The following is a 17035-nucleotide window of genomic DNA, read 5'->3' on the forward strand; positions in this document are numbered from 1 at the left end:
CATAAGCAGGACAAAAATCCTTTGCAGTTGCTGTTCGTCTCGGTCCGGTAGCCCCAGCTCTTCAGTATTAGCTTCTCACATCTATGGCTATTCTCTTTCTTTAAGGAAAAATAATGAGATTATATTAGATAATAAAGGAAAAGTTAGTTTCTTATGACAGAATTAAGAAACTGGATTTCATCCCAAGGCAGATGGAGGCCTGATCCTTATGCTTGCACATTGTTGCCAGCATGCATGGAACGTAATTTTAAAACAAATTGGAAACGTTGAACAGTTCTGACTTAGGGAGGCACAGTACGTCCACACAACCCCTAAAAGCCTAAGTTGGTGCTCCATAACTGACTGCACATGAACATGTTATTGTAAACCGCCCAGAGACGAAAGTTTGAGGCGGCATACAAATTTGATAAATAAATATAAAATAAATAAGGATGTAAGAACAGCACTACTGGATCAGGCCCAGGGCCCATCTAGTCCAGCATCCTGTTTTACACAGTGGCCCACCACTTGCCTCTGGGAAGCCCACAGGTAAGAAGTGAGGGAATGTCCTCTTTCCTGCTGTTGCTCCCCTGCAGCTGGTATTCAGAAGCATCTTGCCTCTGACGCTGGAGGTGGCCCACAATCACCAGACTAGTAGACATTGAAAGACCTGTCTTCTATGAATTTGTCTAAGCCCCTTTTAAAGCTATCAGAGCTAGTGGCCATCGCTATACCCCATGGCAAGGAATTCCATAGATTAATTATATGCTGGTGAAAAATTACTTCCTCTTGTCGGTCCTAGATTTCCCGACCTTCAGTTTCATGGGATGACCCCTGGTTCTAGTGTTGTGAGTGGGAGAGAAAAAATTATCTCTGTCCACTGTCTCCATTCCATGCATAATTTCATACACCTCGATCATGCCCCGTCTTAGTCGCCTCTTTTCCAAAGTAAAGAGCCCCAGATGCTGTAGCCGTGCCTCATAAGGAAGGTGCTCCAGGCCCCTGATCATCTTGGTTGCCCTCTTCTGCACCTTTTCCAGTTCTACAGTATATTTCTTAAGATACGGTGACCAAAACTGTACGCAGTACTCCAGATGTGGCCGCACCATAGATTTGTATTAGGGTATTATAATATTAGCATTTTTATTTTCAGTCCCCTTCCTAATGATTTCTATCTTGGGATTAGCCTTTTTCACAGCTGTAACACACTGAGATGGCACTTTCAATGAGCTGTCCACCACGACCTCAAGATCTTTCTCCTGGTCAGTCACTGTCAGCTCAGATCCCATCAGGGTATATGTGAAGCTAGGGTTTTTTGCCCCAAATATGCATCACTTTACACTTGCTTTTGTGTAACCATATTTGCCATTTTGTTACACACTCCCCCAGTTTGAAGAGATCTTTTTGGAAGTCCTCACAATTTTTTGTGGATTTTACTACCCTAAATAGTTTAGTGTCATCTGAAAATTTGGCCACTTTGCTGCTTAATAACTTCTAGATCATTTATGAACAAGTTAAAGAGCACTGTCCCAGTACTGCTCCCTGGGGGACCCACTTCCTACTTCCCTCCATTGTGAAAATTTGACCTTCAACCAGTTACAGATCCACACATGAACCTGTCCTCTTATCCAGTGACTGCTAAGTTTACTCAAGAGCCTTTTGTGGGTAACTTTGTCAAAAGCTTTTTGGAAGCTTATTATATATCACGTGGATCACCTTTATCCACATGCCTGTTGATGCTCTCCAAGAACTCCAAAAGGTTAGTGAGGCAAGATTTGCCCTTGCAGAAGTCATGCTGGTTCTCCTTCAGAAAGGCCTTTCCTTCCATATATTGAACAGTTTTGTCTTTAAGTATGTTTTCCATCATTTTACCTGGCACCGAAGTTAAGCTGACTAGCCTGTAATTTCCCAGAACCCTTTTTGAAAATGGGGGTTAAATTAGCTACTTTCCAGTCCTCTGGTACAGAGCCTGGTTGTAGGGACAAGTTACATATTTTTGCTAGGAGATCAACAATTTCACATTTGAGTTCCTTCAGAACTCTTGGGTGGATGCCATCTGGCCCTGGTGATTTGTTAATTTTTAGTTTTTCAAGACAGTTTAGAACATATTCTCTTGTCACCACAAACTGGCCTAGTTCTTCAGCTTCTAAACTGGAAAAGCTCAATTGCGGAGAGGGTATATGGTCAGTATCAGGGGCGTAGCAAGGTTGGAGTGGGCCCAGAGACAAGATTTTAAAATGGCCCCCCCCCCACTCAAAGTCCAGGGCCTCCGCACACCCCAGGCCCCCAAGGATTTAAGTCTGATATTCCAAAATAAGTATGCTGCCTGGAAATACATTTCACTGAATACACACACGCACACGTCACAATATATCATGATATACATTGAGTACTATACATTTATTTTACATTTAATGCCTAGAACACACTAGAAAGATGAATGCTTAAAATGGGCCCCTCGCTGCAGATTAGCAAAGGAGACTTTCAACCATGCAGGGTGAACCTATGTTTGTTTTCTCAGAATTCTGAACAAATTCAGTCAAGTTTGATTCCAGGAGGTTTTTCACAGGAGGCTTTTAAAGCCCTTTAAGACACCTCTCCTCTGGAATGGAGGTGCTGCATTCACATGTTGGCCAGATTGACCCTGAAGTCCCTGCAAGTTATTGGGGAGCAGTTCACACACAAGAAAAATAAAATAAAAGCACAAGACATGCTTCACAGTTCTCACTCAGACCTTCTGGGTTGCAAAACAACTTGAACATAAGTGCATTTATAAATGAATGAATAAAATAAATATAATACTGTTTCTTCCAGAAGTTTTTGTAATTTTCTGCCATGAAACAAGCCACTTATAGGACGTTTTAGATAGTTTTTTTTAAGCCAACAAATTTTCCAAGCTGTTTAAAAATAAATATTCAGAGACTTCTCAGTCCCTCCCCCCCCCATATCAAAGCCCTATGGCAAGCAGATGCCTATATATCCGGGGGTGGGGGGGGAGGAAGGTAACCACAAAAAGGAGTTCACACTCTACCTGGCAGCAGGGGGTCTTCTGCTGCAGAGACCAGTGGTGGCCACTCTGGCTGCCTTCTCCTTCCTGGCTGGCTTGGGCCCTACTGGAGTTCAGGCTTCACAGAGGCCTACACCAGACCTCCGTGGAAGCCCCGCCCACCCACCGATCAGCTGAGAGGCGGGAGAAAAGGAGCTCTTTGCAGCTTGCCTGCTGCTTCGATTGCCGGCCAGGAGAACAAGCTGGAGAGACGGCGAAGAGGGCAAGTGGCTGAGGGGCCTTGGGGCTGGGCAGGGGGCAATGGGGAGTCACGTGAGGTGCCTCTGGGGGGCCCCTCCAGGCAGTGGGGCCCCCAGACAACTGTCTCCCCTTGCCCTATCATTGTTACGCGCCTGGTCAGTATCTTCCACTGTGAAGACAGATACATACAACTCATTCAGCTTCTCTGCAATCTCCTTATCCTCCTTAACAATCCCTTTCATGCCCTCATCACCTAAGGGGCCAACTGCCTCCCTGGCAGGTTTTCTACTTCTGATATATTTAAAGAAGTTTTTGTTATTCCCCTTGACACTTCTAGCTATATGGTCCTCAAATTCTCTTTTTGCATCCCTTATTGTCTCCTTGCATTTCTTTTGCCAGAGTTTATGTTCCTTCCTGTTCTCTTCATTTGGGCAGGATGTCCATTTTTTGAAGGAAATCTTCTTCCTTTTTATAGCTTCACTGACTTTACTCATTAGCCATGCTGGCATCCTCCTGAACCTGGTGGTACCTTTCCTCCTGGCTCCTTCTTGGTATACATTCCAACTGAGCTTCTAGTATTGTGGTTTTAAATAAGTTCCATGCTTTCTGGAGTGATTCAATCCTCCTGAGTTTCCCTTTCAACTTCCTTTTTACCAGTCCCCTCATTTTTGAGAAGTTTCCTGAAATCCAACACATCTGTGTTGGACTTCCTTGACTATTCTCTTTTTCCTTACCTGAATGTGAATTTATTATTTATTTATTTATTTATTATTATTATTATTATTAATTAATAATTCAATTTCTATACCGCCCTTCCAAAAATGGCTCAGGGCGGTTTACAAAGAGAAATAACAAACAATAAGATGGCTCCCTGTCCCCAAAGGGCTCACATTCTAAAAAGAAACATAAGACACACACCAGCAACAGTCACTAGAATACTGTGCTGGGGGTGGACAGGGCCAGTTACTCTCCCCCTGCTAAATAAAGAGAATCACCATGGTAAAAGGTGCCTCTTTGCCCAGTTAGCAGGGGTTTACCCAGTCTATGTGTGGGTAATTGAAGTCACCCATTATTACTGCCCTGCCTCTCCTTGAAGCCTCCCTGATTTCCTCCTGCAACTCCCAGTCACTGTCAGCGTTTTGATCTGGAGGGTGATAACACATCCCCAGTAGCACATTTCCTTTCAGTCCTCGTATTGTCACCCATAATGATTCTGTGGAGGACTCAGGAGGACTTTCTAGCTTGTTGGAATCTATCCCTTCTTTAATATACAGTGCCACTCCTCCCCCAGTCTTACCCTCTTTGTCCCTTCTGTAGGGTTTATACCCAGTAATAACAGTGTCCCACTGGTTCTCACAGTTCCACCAGGTTTCTGTTACACCCACTATATCTATGTTTTCATTAGCAACCAAGCACTCCAGCTCACCTGTCTTGACTGGGAGGCTTCTGGCATTGGCATATGGACACCTATACACTGATTCCCTCACCTCGTGTTGGCGTCTGCTATTTCCCTTACCATCATTTGACCTTTTTGGCCAGCTGTCCTGTGTCTCCTTCTGCTCAGCTCCTGGCTCTACTCTGTCCCCTTCTGGTTTATCCAAAATGTATGCACCCTCAATTTAGGGGATTTTGCTGGCCAAAGCAGATACCACCGGGTTCCTCTTGGCAGTCCCCCAGGCGTCATTTTAAAAGCTGCTCTGCTACCCTTTTTTATTTTAAATGCCAGCAGTCTGGTTCCATCTTGGTTCAAGTGGAGCTTGTCCCTTTTGTACAGGCTTTGCTTCCCCCAAAATGCATCCCAATGCCTAACAAATCTAAACCCCTCCTCCTGGCACCACCGTCTCATCCACACATTGAGACCCCTCAACTCTACCTATCTTGCTGGTCCTGTGCATGGAACAGGTAGCACTTCAGAGGACGCTACCCTGCGGGTCCTGGACTTCTGTATGCTACCTAGCAGCCTAAATTTGACTTCCAGGACCTCTCGACTGCATTTCCTAACATTGTTGGTGCCAATGTGCACCATGACAGCTGACTCTTCCCCAGCACTGCCTAACAGCCTACCTAGATGCGGGTCACAAACCCATCTCTCTATGCCCCTAATGATCAAATCAGTCACTACTAGGAGGGCCCCCGCCACCCCCTGGAGAAGTATCCTCTGTGTAAGAGGATATGGGTGCATCACCCAAAGAAGGGGTCCCTTCTAAGGGATTGTTCCCCTCTTCCTCAGACCAGTGTCCTCCTTCCCTGAGACCCTCCTTCATGACAGCAGAAACGCTGTCAGCCTGTGAGTGAGATGGCTCTATATCCCTGAAGGTCTTATCCACACTCCTCTCTGCCTCTCTGAGTTTCTCCAGGTCAGTCGCCTTAGCTTGGAGGGAACAAACCTGTTCCCTGAGAGCCAGGAGCTCTTTGCACTGAGCACACACCCAGGACTTCTGTCCCTCAGGCAGACAGTCATACATACACCACTTTGTGCAATACACTGGCCAGCACTCCCAACCTGCTGGCTTTCTACCTGAATAACTGGTTTGATTGACTATTTAGGATATATAGGGCTTGTTCATTTGAAGCTATGTATTGGGTGCAGTTGTCAACTAAATAAAGGTTTTAAGCTTTGTCCAGGAAAATTACAAAACCCGGGTAGTACTCACCTTATCCTTGCGCTGTGTGTCTTCTCTGTGATGAATGGGGACTACTTGTGTACCTCCCCAGAGAGTTCCCCAGCAATCTTCCACTAAACTCCTGAAAAACTCTTTCAATATCTGTTTGCAAAATCCTGCTCGCTAAGTTCAAGGGGAAAAAGCTCCTCTGGTCTGAGCCTTGGAAGATCTGCTGGGAATTTGACTCTCCTCAGGAATGTGACTTCTCCCACAAGCTGAGTCACTTAGCTGGAATATATCCTCCACTCAGGCAAACTGGCCTTGCTCTCTCTCTCAAACTCCCCCCCCCAAAAAAAACAACAACACTTCCAGCCAGAAATCAAACCCTAGAAAATTACTAGGCCTAACAAACTTTGCTTCTCCTTTCCCCTTTGTTTTCTTGTTGATTTATTGGTTTATTTCCTTGCTAACAAACTTTGCTTCTCCTTTCCCCTTTGTTTTCTTGTTGATTTATTGGTTTATTTCCTTGCTATGTTCCCTTGCTTGATATCTTCTTTAGGAGAGAAGTACAAGCTGGTTGCCTCCTCTCTCCTCAAGATCTGCTGGCAATCTGACTCTCCTCAGGAATGTGACACCTCCCACAAGCTGACTCACTCACCTGGAATTTATCCCCCACTCAGCTTAACAGGTCTTACTCTTTCAAAAACACACACTTCCAGTATGCTCACGTCTACCACTGGTTAAATGTGATTAAAAGTGGCAGCGACTTGGTTACCTTTGGAGTCATTTATGCTATTTTAAAAAGTATGTTCAGTCATAGATTGATTCTGGCAGTCATCATTTCTGTCATTAACCTAGTCCTACAAGCCAAATGTATCCATTGTTTTCTTGTGTAGGTAGGAACTGTAATATGCACAAGGAGTTTCATATGAGCAAAGTTTTTCCATTCATTTCAATGCTGGAACTGTCTCTCCTATGCTTCCTGACTGCACTGATGGAACTGTCCTTTCTGAGCTATCTAATTCCATTCCTTGCAAGACCAGAATTTCCTGTGCTTACCTTTTAATCTACATTAAGCAGCCCAGTCTAGTCCATGCTGCAAAAAGCAGGTTGTCAGTCAGCTGCCTAGGATATGTACGAACTGAACTGCGGTCTTAAGTCATCATATGACCCTTTGAAGATTTTTCGTGTTTCTTGGTTCCAGGTATGAATTGGCTCATTCAGATTGCAAGTGATCTGATTGCTACAACTTTGAATACTAAGCAGGAGAACAAAGAGCTCCCATTTATTGAATGTGGAGATCCTGAAAAGTATCAGGTTAGTGTTGCAAAACCCAACCCCCAAATCCAGATGTTTCACATGCACACTTGAGGACACTCTAGTAGCAAGTTTAATGAAGTACTACAACATGAGCAGGCAGGACTTCTGGAGCAGGCCTGCTCAGCTAGTGATCCTTCAAGCCAGAAGCAGTTCACTGGCCATGTGTGGCAGCCCAAGAGGAGCTCAGTAACAATTCTGGTTTTTCTGCCTCTCTGAGATTGAGCAGGTTGGTTGTTAAGCACCTGGAAGGCCACAGTATATGGCCTGTATTCAGCTTGGTGGGTCACAAATTAGGCAAGCTTAATCTGGAGAGGCCTTTTGGTGGATGGAGCCATAGCTGGGGGATGAGGCCATAGCTCAGTTGAAGTGCTTCTGCTTAGCATGCAAGAGGTCCCAGGTTCAATCCCTGGCATCTCCAGGTAGGGCTCAGAAAAGTTCCTGCTTGAAGCCTTGGAGAGCCGCTGTCAGTCAGAGTAGACAAATACATCTTAGCTAGATGGACCAGTGGTCTGACTCGGCAGATGGCAGCTTCCTGTGTGAAATGTGAAGAATTACCTGTATTAAGACATCACTGTTCCACATGTGTGGCTCATCTATTTTATATATCCCCCCCCCCGGATTAATTTGCAAAAAGAGGATGAAGCAGTTTCCATCTCCAAGGATTGTGGCCACCCACCTCCATTACAACAACCTTCCCAAATCCATCTTGAAAAATAAAGCCAAGGTAAGTGTTTAGCTTGTCCAATAACATTCATTTCTGTGATTTGTCAGAAGATGTTTGCTCAGGTGATTTTTCTGGTACTGGATATTGGCGACAATCCTCTCTAATAAAACGCTTGGTGTCCGTCCGTGGACGGACACCAAGCGTGTGTCCGTGCCTCCCTGCCCTGTTCTGCGCCTGCGCGAAGCACAGGCCCAGAACAGGGCAAGGGAGACACGCTCGCTGGCACCGGCAGCCATCTTGGGCGGCCAGAAGCGGCCGCCCCGAAGAAGCCAGAGAGGCGGCGGCAGGGGAAAGTGACCGAGGCGGTGGCAGAGCCGCCGCCTCGGCCAAAATAGATGGAGGCCGGGGGCGGAGCGGAGGCCATGTAACTTAAAAAAAAAATTTTACTCCCGCGGCCGCCGTCGCCGACCACCCACCCTCCCTCCCAGCTGCCGAGTCCCCCTTACCCTGGCCGACTGCTGTCGGCCGAAGACTGCCCTCAATTTAAGAGGCAGAGAGGAGCTCGCAAGCAGAGCTCCTCTCTGTGCAAAGCCTCTTTCCGAACTGCCGCTTTGGGCGCAAGGGATGCAAGCGCCCAAAGCGGCAGTTCGGCAAGAGGCTTTGCACAGAGAGGAGCTCTGCTTGCGAGCTCCTCTCTGCCTCTTAAATTGAGGGCAGTCTTCGGCCGACAGCAGTCGGCCAGGGAAAGGGGGACTCGGCAGCTGGGAGGGAGGGTGGGCGGTCGGCGGTGGCGGCCACGGGAGAATTTTTTTTTTTTAAGTTACATGGCCTCCGCTCCGCCCCCGGTCCCGGCCTCTGTCTCCCCGGCCTGGCGGGGGCAAGTGCCTGGGCCGATTTGGCCCTTAAAGGTAGGGGGGGCGTACGGCGGAGGGAGGGGGAATGGTGGCGGGGGGCCAGGAGCGCCATTACTAGCGCCCGTTATTCAACGGGCCAAAATTCACTTGTACAACATAAGAGCTTAAGTGGGTTGAGTCAGCCATATTTTTTAAGATGGGAAAACATGGATTTCCTCCTAGCAATACATGCTGTAGGAATCAGGACTTTTCTGTGGCATGCACCTATAACTAAATAAATGTTTTATAATACCAAATGTTTCAGTTTTTAGAGTGTAGGATCATGGATGCTGGTTCATGCTGGAAACACAGCATATGAAATGTCCTTAACAGTAATGTCCAAAGAAAGTACAGATACAGGAGATTCCATATACAGATTCAAGCTCTTATGCCCACCATACTGTAGATACTGGACTGGGGGTAAGCTGTATCTAGATCATCACAGGGAGAGAAAAAAATCAGAGAGATTAGTGTCTGAGATTATGCTTTTTTGAGGGTTCTCCTAATCATAATTATGACCATAATTTCAACCTTCCCTCCTCTAACAAAAGGATCCAGCACTTCTAGCTGTAGTTTATATAGTTTAAAATTCCTATAGTTGGATTTTGAAGTGGAATTTTTTTTGTTTGTGAGAGGAGGCATTAAACATTGCTATCCTGTTTTCTCACCTCAGGTACTGGTGTTGTTTCGTAATCCTAAAGATGTGGCTTCGTCGTTTTTCCATTTTCACAACAATTCCCCAAACATTCCCAGTTATAACTCCTGGGAAGAGTTTTTTTCAGAATTTATGAGTGGAAAAGGTACTCTTTATTACTTTTGAATGGACCTGGAGAGCAAAGAACTTGTGTGGGTGGGGGGGATATTGGTTGACTAACTACAGCTCTATCAATCTGATCTGAGTTTTGCTAGTGGCAGTACTAGCGAGGGAAGAGTCAGATGTACCAGCAACCTGTGTTTGCAGGCAGAATTCGATTCTTAGCAAAGGAGGTGCAGTCTGGAGGAGAAACATCTATGAACGTATGAAGTTGCATTATACTGAGTCAGACCATTGGTCCATCTAGCTCAGTATTATCTACGCTGACAGGCAACAGTTCTCCAGGGATTCAGATGGGGTCTTTGCTGGACCTACAGAGAAGTGCCGGGGATTGAACCTGGACCTTCCGCAGCATCCAAAGGATATGCTGTACCACTGAACTACAGCACCTCCTCTCTATCTGAAACTCTTTGCCACAAGTGTGCCTAGATCAGTGAACCTAGCTGGAAACAGACAATAGCTTTTTAAGATATGGAAATGATAAGATAGAGAGGCATCACTATCAGTGGTACACAGATATTTCTCCCTCTCCCTCCAGTACAATGCACTGCTTGGGGCAAAAATGTCTTCTGTTTCATTGTCACATCTGACTGAACAGGGGTTGGTTTTTTTAAAGATCAGTTAAGTATACATGTTATGGGCAATAATGTCTCTACATATTGCCTTCAGCACTGAGAATACAACTGTCTGCCTCCAGCCCAACATAAACAAAGAATATCCGAAAGTACTTTCTTCAAGAGTTGGGCCCCATATAACTGGAGGCAAACCTAGCAAGATTCTTGGGTGATTCTCCTTAAGAATAATCATCTTCTCCCTTTCCTTGTGAATTTTTACGAAGCCTGTGGGTATTAAAGGATAGTATGAGAATATGTTTTAAAAGCTAGCCTGCTGTTAAGATTTGACAATTTCCAGTAGTAATAAGGTCTTTCTGATCTGTCATCTTTATGTGATCTGCAGTGGCTTGGGGATCCTATTTTGACCATGCAGTTGTTTGGAACAAACACATAGACGATGAAAATATTCTGATTCTGACATATGAAGAACTGAAAGAGGTGGGCTTATTTATACTTACCAGCAAGGTTTATTTTTCGACACAAAAGTAAGGAGCCGCTCTCTTTTTGTTGAGTTTTGTAAGACATGACTAGACCAGAACCAGGGATTTATCTAAGCAGAGCTCACCCGAGGTTCAGCTCCTCAGTTTGTTCCGGATGCTAGACAACAGCCTGGAACATCAAGTAATGATGAAGAAAAGAGAGAGGGAAGGACAGAAGGTCTCCGATGATCTGTTGAGCAGAGTGTATTTCTCTCTGTGTTTCTCATCAGTGAATGGACAGCCTATGCACACGTGGACCTGGATGGAGGAGGCAATGGTCTGTGTCCCCTTCCTTTACTTGGCATCTGAAGGATTTGGGTATTTGGGCTGCCAGCCACTCTTGTTGGGTGGAATCTCCACAGGAAGGGTGATCATATTTACAAACAGTTTCACAAGTGATATCAGACCAATACCTTGTGAATTCTTCCTGCTTTCTTGGGGGCCATTGTTCTTACTGTGAAGATTCTCCATTGTAATTGGGGTGATTCTAGACATGGCAGCCCCTGAAAGTAGTCCCCACGATGCAGAAGCGGTTTTTGGTGGCAACCCTACAACCCTTGTCACGTATGGAGCTCAGCTAACGGGCCAAAGAGGCACCTTTGAAAGAGGTGGCTGCTGCTGGTGTCCCCTTGTGTTTCTTTTAAGATTGTGAGCCCTTTTGGGGCAGCCCTTTCTCATTTCTTTTGCTACATAAATTGCTTTGAAGACTCTTTTTGTTGAAAAGTGGCATATAATAATAGTGTTAATTAATTAGTTAATTAATTAATATGCATGGTCTTGCATGGAACATCCTAAGGGTCATTGGACTGACTTGGCAAGCTGTGTGTGGCCAGTTCCATCCCATGATACACCAACAGTGAAGTTCCTGGTTAATTTCAATGACTCCTTTGAGGACTTTGACTGTATTGTGGCAGCTAACAAAGATTTAACAAAGATTTAACAGTCCAAAGAAAGTAGGAAAAGTAAGCCCAGTTACAGAGGACTGACATCCTTTTTGCTGTGCTCCAATTTTGATGGTCATTTCATTTTCTTCCCAAGACTCATATTATTGGCAAAAACAGTGATTGTTTACCAAAATAAGGTGGTCTGCATTGGGTGTTTGTGGTAGGGAGGGAGTTGTACATAACTAGTGCCCATCTGATTCCTGCAGTCTTCCTACGCTGGATCTTTAGCCAGTGCTGGCATTTTATCTAGCTTGATTATGATTATAGGGCGACTGTAGGCCACATAGACTATTTGGCTTTATGTATGACAGATGTGCCTTAATGATTTCACCAGTATTGGGCCAAAACTGCAAGCAGATCTATGCTGAATTGTTCCGATTCCAATGCTTTCAGGACTTGGCTGCTGGAGTGAAGCGTATAGCTGAATTCTTTGGTTTTGCTGCTACGGCGGAACAAGTCCAGTCTATTGCAAACAGGGCGTCCTTCCAAGCAGTGAGGGACAAATCTCAGGAGACACATGGTGCAGTTGGGCCACTGCTTTTCCGGAAAGGTAAATTTACAAAAACAAGAGAGCATTTCTCTTCCATTTCCTTTCTGTAGCATGGCCCAGAGCAGTGGTTCCCAACCTGTGGGCCTCCAAATGTTGCTGAACTACACCTCCCATCATGCCCAGCCACGATAAATTGTAGCTGGGGATGATGGGAGTTGTAGTTCAGCAACATTTGGAGGAGAATGGGTTGGAAACCCCTGGTTCAGAGCAGCTGGCAATGGGCAATCATGGCGGACTCCAGTTTCATATTATGAAGCACATTTCAGTTGAGGGGAAAGTCCTTTTTGTCCGTCTGAATGAGGAGTGCTTGTGGTGATTATATTTAATGAACAGCATTTTACGCTAAGCATTGTGTTTTCTCATCAGTTTAAATTATTGGAAAGAGGAGACTATGAGGCCAAGATAATGTACTTCATATCTTCTTCAAAGTTTCTTCAGCAGGAGTTGTGTGGGCAAGCAAGGTAACTGTGGCACACACTTTCAGGGGCATACAATGGAATCTGTATGATGGCACCATGCTTTAGGCCAGGGATCCCCAGGCTGGGAACCCATGGCCATTAGCATTAGCTCAGTGTCATCATACAGATGGCCATCATACACATGGCCGAAGGTCATTCTGACTGAGGATGATAGCAGTTGTCGTCTATGAACATTTGGGGACTCAGGAACATAGGAAGCTGCCATATTACTGAGTCAGACCATTAGTCTATCTATCTAAGTATTGTCTACACAAGCTAGCAGCGGCTTCTCCAAGGTTGCAGGCAGGAATCTCTCTCAGCCCTATCTTGGAGAAGCCAGGGAGGGACCTTGAAATCTTCTGCCTTTCCCAGAGTGGCTCCATCCCTTGAGGGGAATATCTTACAGTGCTCACATGTGGTCTCCCATTCAAATGCAATCAGGGTAGACCCTGCTTAGCTAAGGGGACAAGTCATGCTTGCTACCACAAGACCAGCTCTCCTCTCTGAGAGGTTGGGAACTTCTGAATCAGGCGTATTAAATTATGCACACACTGAAGAGACTTTCTTAATCACTTGCTTGCACATGTGGCCATGGTAGCCCTGCAGAACAAGAAATATTGCAGGCAGGACCTATATAGATACGGGAGTGAAGAGATGACATGCTTTTGTGGCCAGCCCTCCCCTACTCTCAGACCCAAGTGACTTAAGCAGCAGTCCTAAACATGCTTCCCAGAGAATAAGCTCCATTGAACTCAAAAGGATTTCCTTCTCAGTAAACATGCTTAGGATTATGCTGCACTTCTACCTTTTTGTGCCCAATTGCTATCAAATCATGATGTTGCTGGATGCCTTTTTGATTATCAAATGATGCTTTTATTCATTACATGTATGTGTTTAACTTCTCCTTCTCCACTGTACTTCCTTTTTTGTTCCAGGGGTAGTAGGAGATTGGAAGAGCCTTTTTAGTGAAGCACAAAGCCAGAAAGTGGATGCTAAATTTAAAGAGTGCTTAGTGGGAACAAAGCTGGAAGCAAAGCTGAAGTACGATGTGTACTGCAAAGCCTGAAAGTGTCCCTTGTGGAAAATCACATTTTGGTGAACACTTTTTGTGTAATCTCAAACACTCAAGAAAAACAGAAATCAAGCACTTTTATGTGGCAATTTTCAAAAAAATCAAGCAATTTTCAGATATTGTGATACTCTTTAATGTCAGATTCCTAGCATATATTTTAAACTAAGCTGGGTCTTGTCACACACTTTAATAGCCTATTTTTCTGAGATGGGATCAGTTACTTCATTATGATGATTTTAAGAAGTAGGGGAGGATGACGTGTGGAGGATTGCCAGATGTTAACCTGGAGAATGTGCCTGTCCCTTTAAAATGGCTGAAGGGGTCAAAGAGGATGCAGCTGCTGTGTTTCCTACCCCATTTCTCTATGGGCTCCTTTAACCATTCTTCTCCCCCACCTGCTGTGGGGCAAAACTTCAGCCTTGCTATGTAGGAAGAGGTTGCAAATGGGACCTGTAGAGGAATAGGGCAGGAAGTGATATGCATAGCTTGGGTAAAAAGACCTTGTAATTGGTAACTTTGGCTCAAGAGGGGGAGTATCTTATGCAGGGGAGACCAGAAAACCTTTAAAATGGCTGTGCTTATGCTAAAAGTACTTGTGAGTTTGAACTATAATAACAAAGCTGTGCCTTATTATCTGCTATCTACTATCTGCTTCTTTGCCTACCTCAATGCTTAAAGCTTTTAAAAGGGCAGGCAGGATCTCTGGTTAATCCTAGGGATGTGCATGAAACCATTCGGAGGCCCTTTTAAGGCTGTTTGGCTGGTTTGAAGATGTGTGTGTGGGTGTGTGTGTGTGTCACACTTTAAGGGTGCGGGAGGGTGCACTTACCCCTCCCTCTGCTTTTCTCCTGCCGGGGCTCCGTTTTTCAAAGCTCCTTCGAGGTGGCAGCCTACCTCCCTGCCACTCCATCCCCTCTTTGCCCAGAAGTACCGGGCCCGCCCAACGTGCGTGTGGAGTGCACATAAGTGCAACCCCGCTGCCTTTGAACCACCCCCGCCCAGTTCCATGCACATCCCTAGTTAATACCTGGCAATCCTAGATGAATCGTCTCACGAAAGCTCATGCTTTCCCATTCCCTCTTACAAAACTTTGAGGTATCACAGCAAACTATACGGTGTGTACATGGTTGCAGTTATATGGGACTTTGCCCTCTTGGGGAGCCTGATGTACTGCTCCTGCCACCATTATTAAGGGTTGCTCAGGGGCAGCCCAAGACATTTTGCTGTCTAAGGCAAAGGGCAATATGATACTCTCCCCCCCCGCCCCCCATCTATGGGTGGGTGTTCAGCATTCTCATGCCACGCTGATGAGGTCCTGGTGACAACACGTGAGCACTCTCAAGACAATGCCACCAAGCCAGGCAGTGGTGACAGCAGCGTTCCCAGCTCCAGCTGGGTGGTGAAGACGAAGAGGTGTGCCCCAGCAGGGTGAGGAAGCAAGAATGAACAGCCTGGGAGGTGAGGAAAGGTGGGGCCCATGGTTCCTGCCGCCCCCTGTGCCTCTTCCTGTGCCCGAGGCAACTGTCTCACCCTGCCTCATAGAAGGGCTGCCCCTGGGGTTGCTGAGTCTTGTGGCAGTCAGGGGGCAGGACTCTGGGCCCTCTGAGCAGTAAAGAGAAATTCAGCAGTGAAGTCTTTTCAAATCACGGAACCTTTTCCAAACAAGCAGATGTGGCAATGGAGAAAAGCTTCACATCATGTTAAAAGCACAGGAGTTCTGCCAGCAAAAAGCAGAACTCTGTAATATAAAATTTGAACAGAAGGCTGAAGCTCAGGCCAGTATCATGTGTGGCTGTTGGACCTATATGGACAAAAAACCTGGGGTACAATTCACTTCTAAATGTTTTCTAATTTTAGGGAATCATAAGCCTGATAACTGATTCACGCAATAAACTTTTTCTATGTGGATGGGATCATTGCACTCAAAATCTTTAGGAAAGTGTGATATGACAATGGCTGGTAAACCCCATTTCCCACCCACCCCCATAGCCAAGCAGCATGTTGCATTAGGTTTCTGGATAAAATATGGTAGAAGAAATAGATACTGCTCATGAATCAATCAGAAATTTATTCAGCACATCAAGGTGGATGTTCAAGAGCTTTCAGAAATAGCACCTATAGACTTTTGTTGCTACTTTGGATGTGTATCACTTTAGACTATGGGTATCATTATAATAAAATTTAACCTTTTTGTCATTGTAAATTTTGTAAGAGATACATTTATATTTGGTTGTTTGGAGCACTGCAAAAGCACTATATTAACTGTAAAGGGATTTCCCTCCACTTTGCCACGTTGGGGTTTGTGATTATTTAGCAAAGCACCAAGGAAGCGACCACTCCAATTACAGAGTGCAGAGTTTAGTTGTCGTAGCTAATTTAAGTAACACGCATGGAGATCGCTGTAGAGTCTAAGTGACTTAACTAGTTTATTGGTGAAATACATTTGAGATAGGAAAGACCTAACCTATCTTTCAGCTACATAATAAATAGGTAGGGAGAGAGAGAGAGATGTTTCAATTTTCTCTCTAGGAGGAAAGGAAGAGGACTGACTCATTACAGGAAGTACCTGAAGAGTCAAGGCAGGGGTCATAGAGTAGAGGCAAGCAGGGACAGGTAAGGAGACCCTCACTAACTCCCTCTGCTCCCAGTGCCCCTAGTGGTCATTAGGATAGTTGATGCAAAAGTAAGACGCACTGGAACTCTATCTCCAGCATGCCATACCATAGGGAGGCCTGGCATCTCCTGCAAGAGGATCAAGTCCTTTAGGGAACCAGATAACACCACAGGTGCTACTGCCTGCCTGGGCAGATCATTCCAGCTGAGAGTGTGGGCTGCTTAACTTGAGGGGTGAGATGGATCTATAACTGAGAAACCAAGCCAAGGTCAGTTCCAGAAAAGCAGGCAAGGCAGGACCAAGAGGAGGATGTCAAGTTGATGGGAAAGAAGAGCAAAAAGAGAGGGAGTAGAACCAGGGAGCAAGGCAGAAACAGGACAAGGTACCATCTCTCCGAGCAAAGTATGTTGGAAGGAGGATAAGGTTTATGTATCAACAGGAGCTTTTTCAGGAAGCAGGCTTTACCGCATGTTTACTGCAAAGCTTTATTATTTATTTATTAAGATGGTATAAGGGTGATGAAATATGCATTTCCACACTGCAAAGCTTTTTCAATTACCTCCTTTCAATGACCTCCTCCATACAATTCTGGTCACCATGTCTAAAAAAGGACATTGTTGAACTGGAAAAGGTGCAGAAGAGGGCAACCAAGATGATCAGGGACCTAGAGCACCTTTCTTATGAGGCAAGACTACAACACCTGGGGCTTTTTAGTTTAGAAAAAAGGCGACTGCGGGGAGACATGATAGAGGTCTATAAAATCATGCATGGTGTGGAGAAAGTG

The 17035-nt window shown here is 45.3% G+C and overlaps 2 protein-coding genes across 2 annotated transcripts in view; one reads left to right on the forward strand and one right to left on the reverse strand.

Annotated features, from left to right (window-relative positions):
• Positions 1-3128, reverse strand: part of CEBPZOS (CEBPZ opposite strand) — a 16010-nt gene extending 12882 nt beyond the window's left edge. The window contains exon 1 of the mRNA XM_053302896.1: positions 3011-3128. The gene's annotated coding sequence lies outside the window, so the exon portion shown is untranslated. The remainder of the gene's footprint in view (positions 1-3010) is intronic.
• LOC128347791 (sulfotransferase 6B1-like) overlaps positions 1-15787 on the forward strand; it is a 21799-nt gene extending 6012 nt beyond the window's left edge. The window contains exons 3-8 of the mRNA XM_053302909.1: positions 7034-7146; positions 7784-7873; positions 9380-9506; positions 10478-10572; positions 11951-12107; positions 13501-15787. Of these exons, the coding sequence (XP_053158884.1) occupies positions 7034-7146; positions 7784-7873; positions 9380-9506; positions 10478-10572; positions 11951-12107; positions 13501-13631 (713 nt within the window). The 3' untranslated portion in view covers positions 13632-15787. The remainder of the gene's footprint in view (positions 1-7033; positions 7147-7783; positions 7874-9379; positions 9507-10477; positions 10573-11950; positions 12108-13500) is intronic.
• The last annotated feature ends 1248 nt before the right edge of the window (positions 15788-17035 follow it).

Source organism: Hemicordylus capensis, chromosome 1, assembly GCF_027244095.1.
Source record: "Hemicordylus capensis ecotype Gifberg chromosome 1, rHemCap1.1.pri, whole genome shotgun sequence".
In the NCBI taxonomy this organism is placed as follows: domain Eukaryota; kingdom Metazoa; phylum Chordata; class Lepidosauria; order Squamata; family Cordylidae; genus Hemicordylus; species Hemicordylus capensis.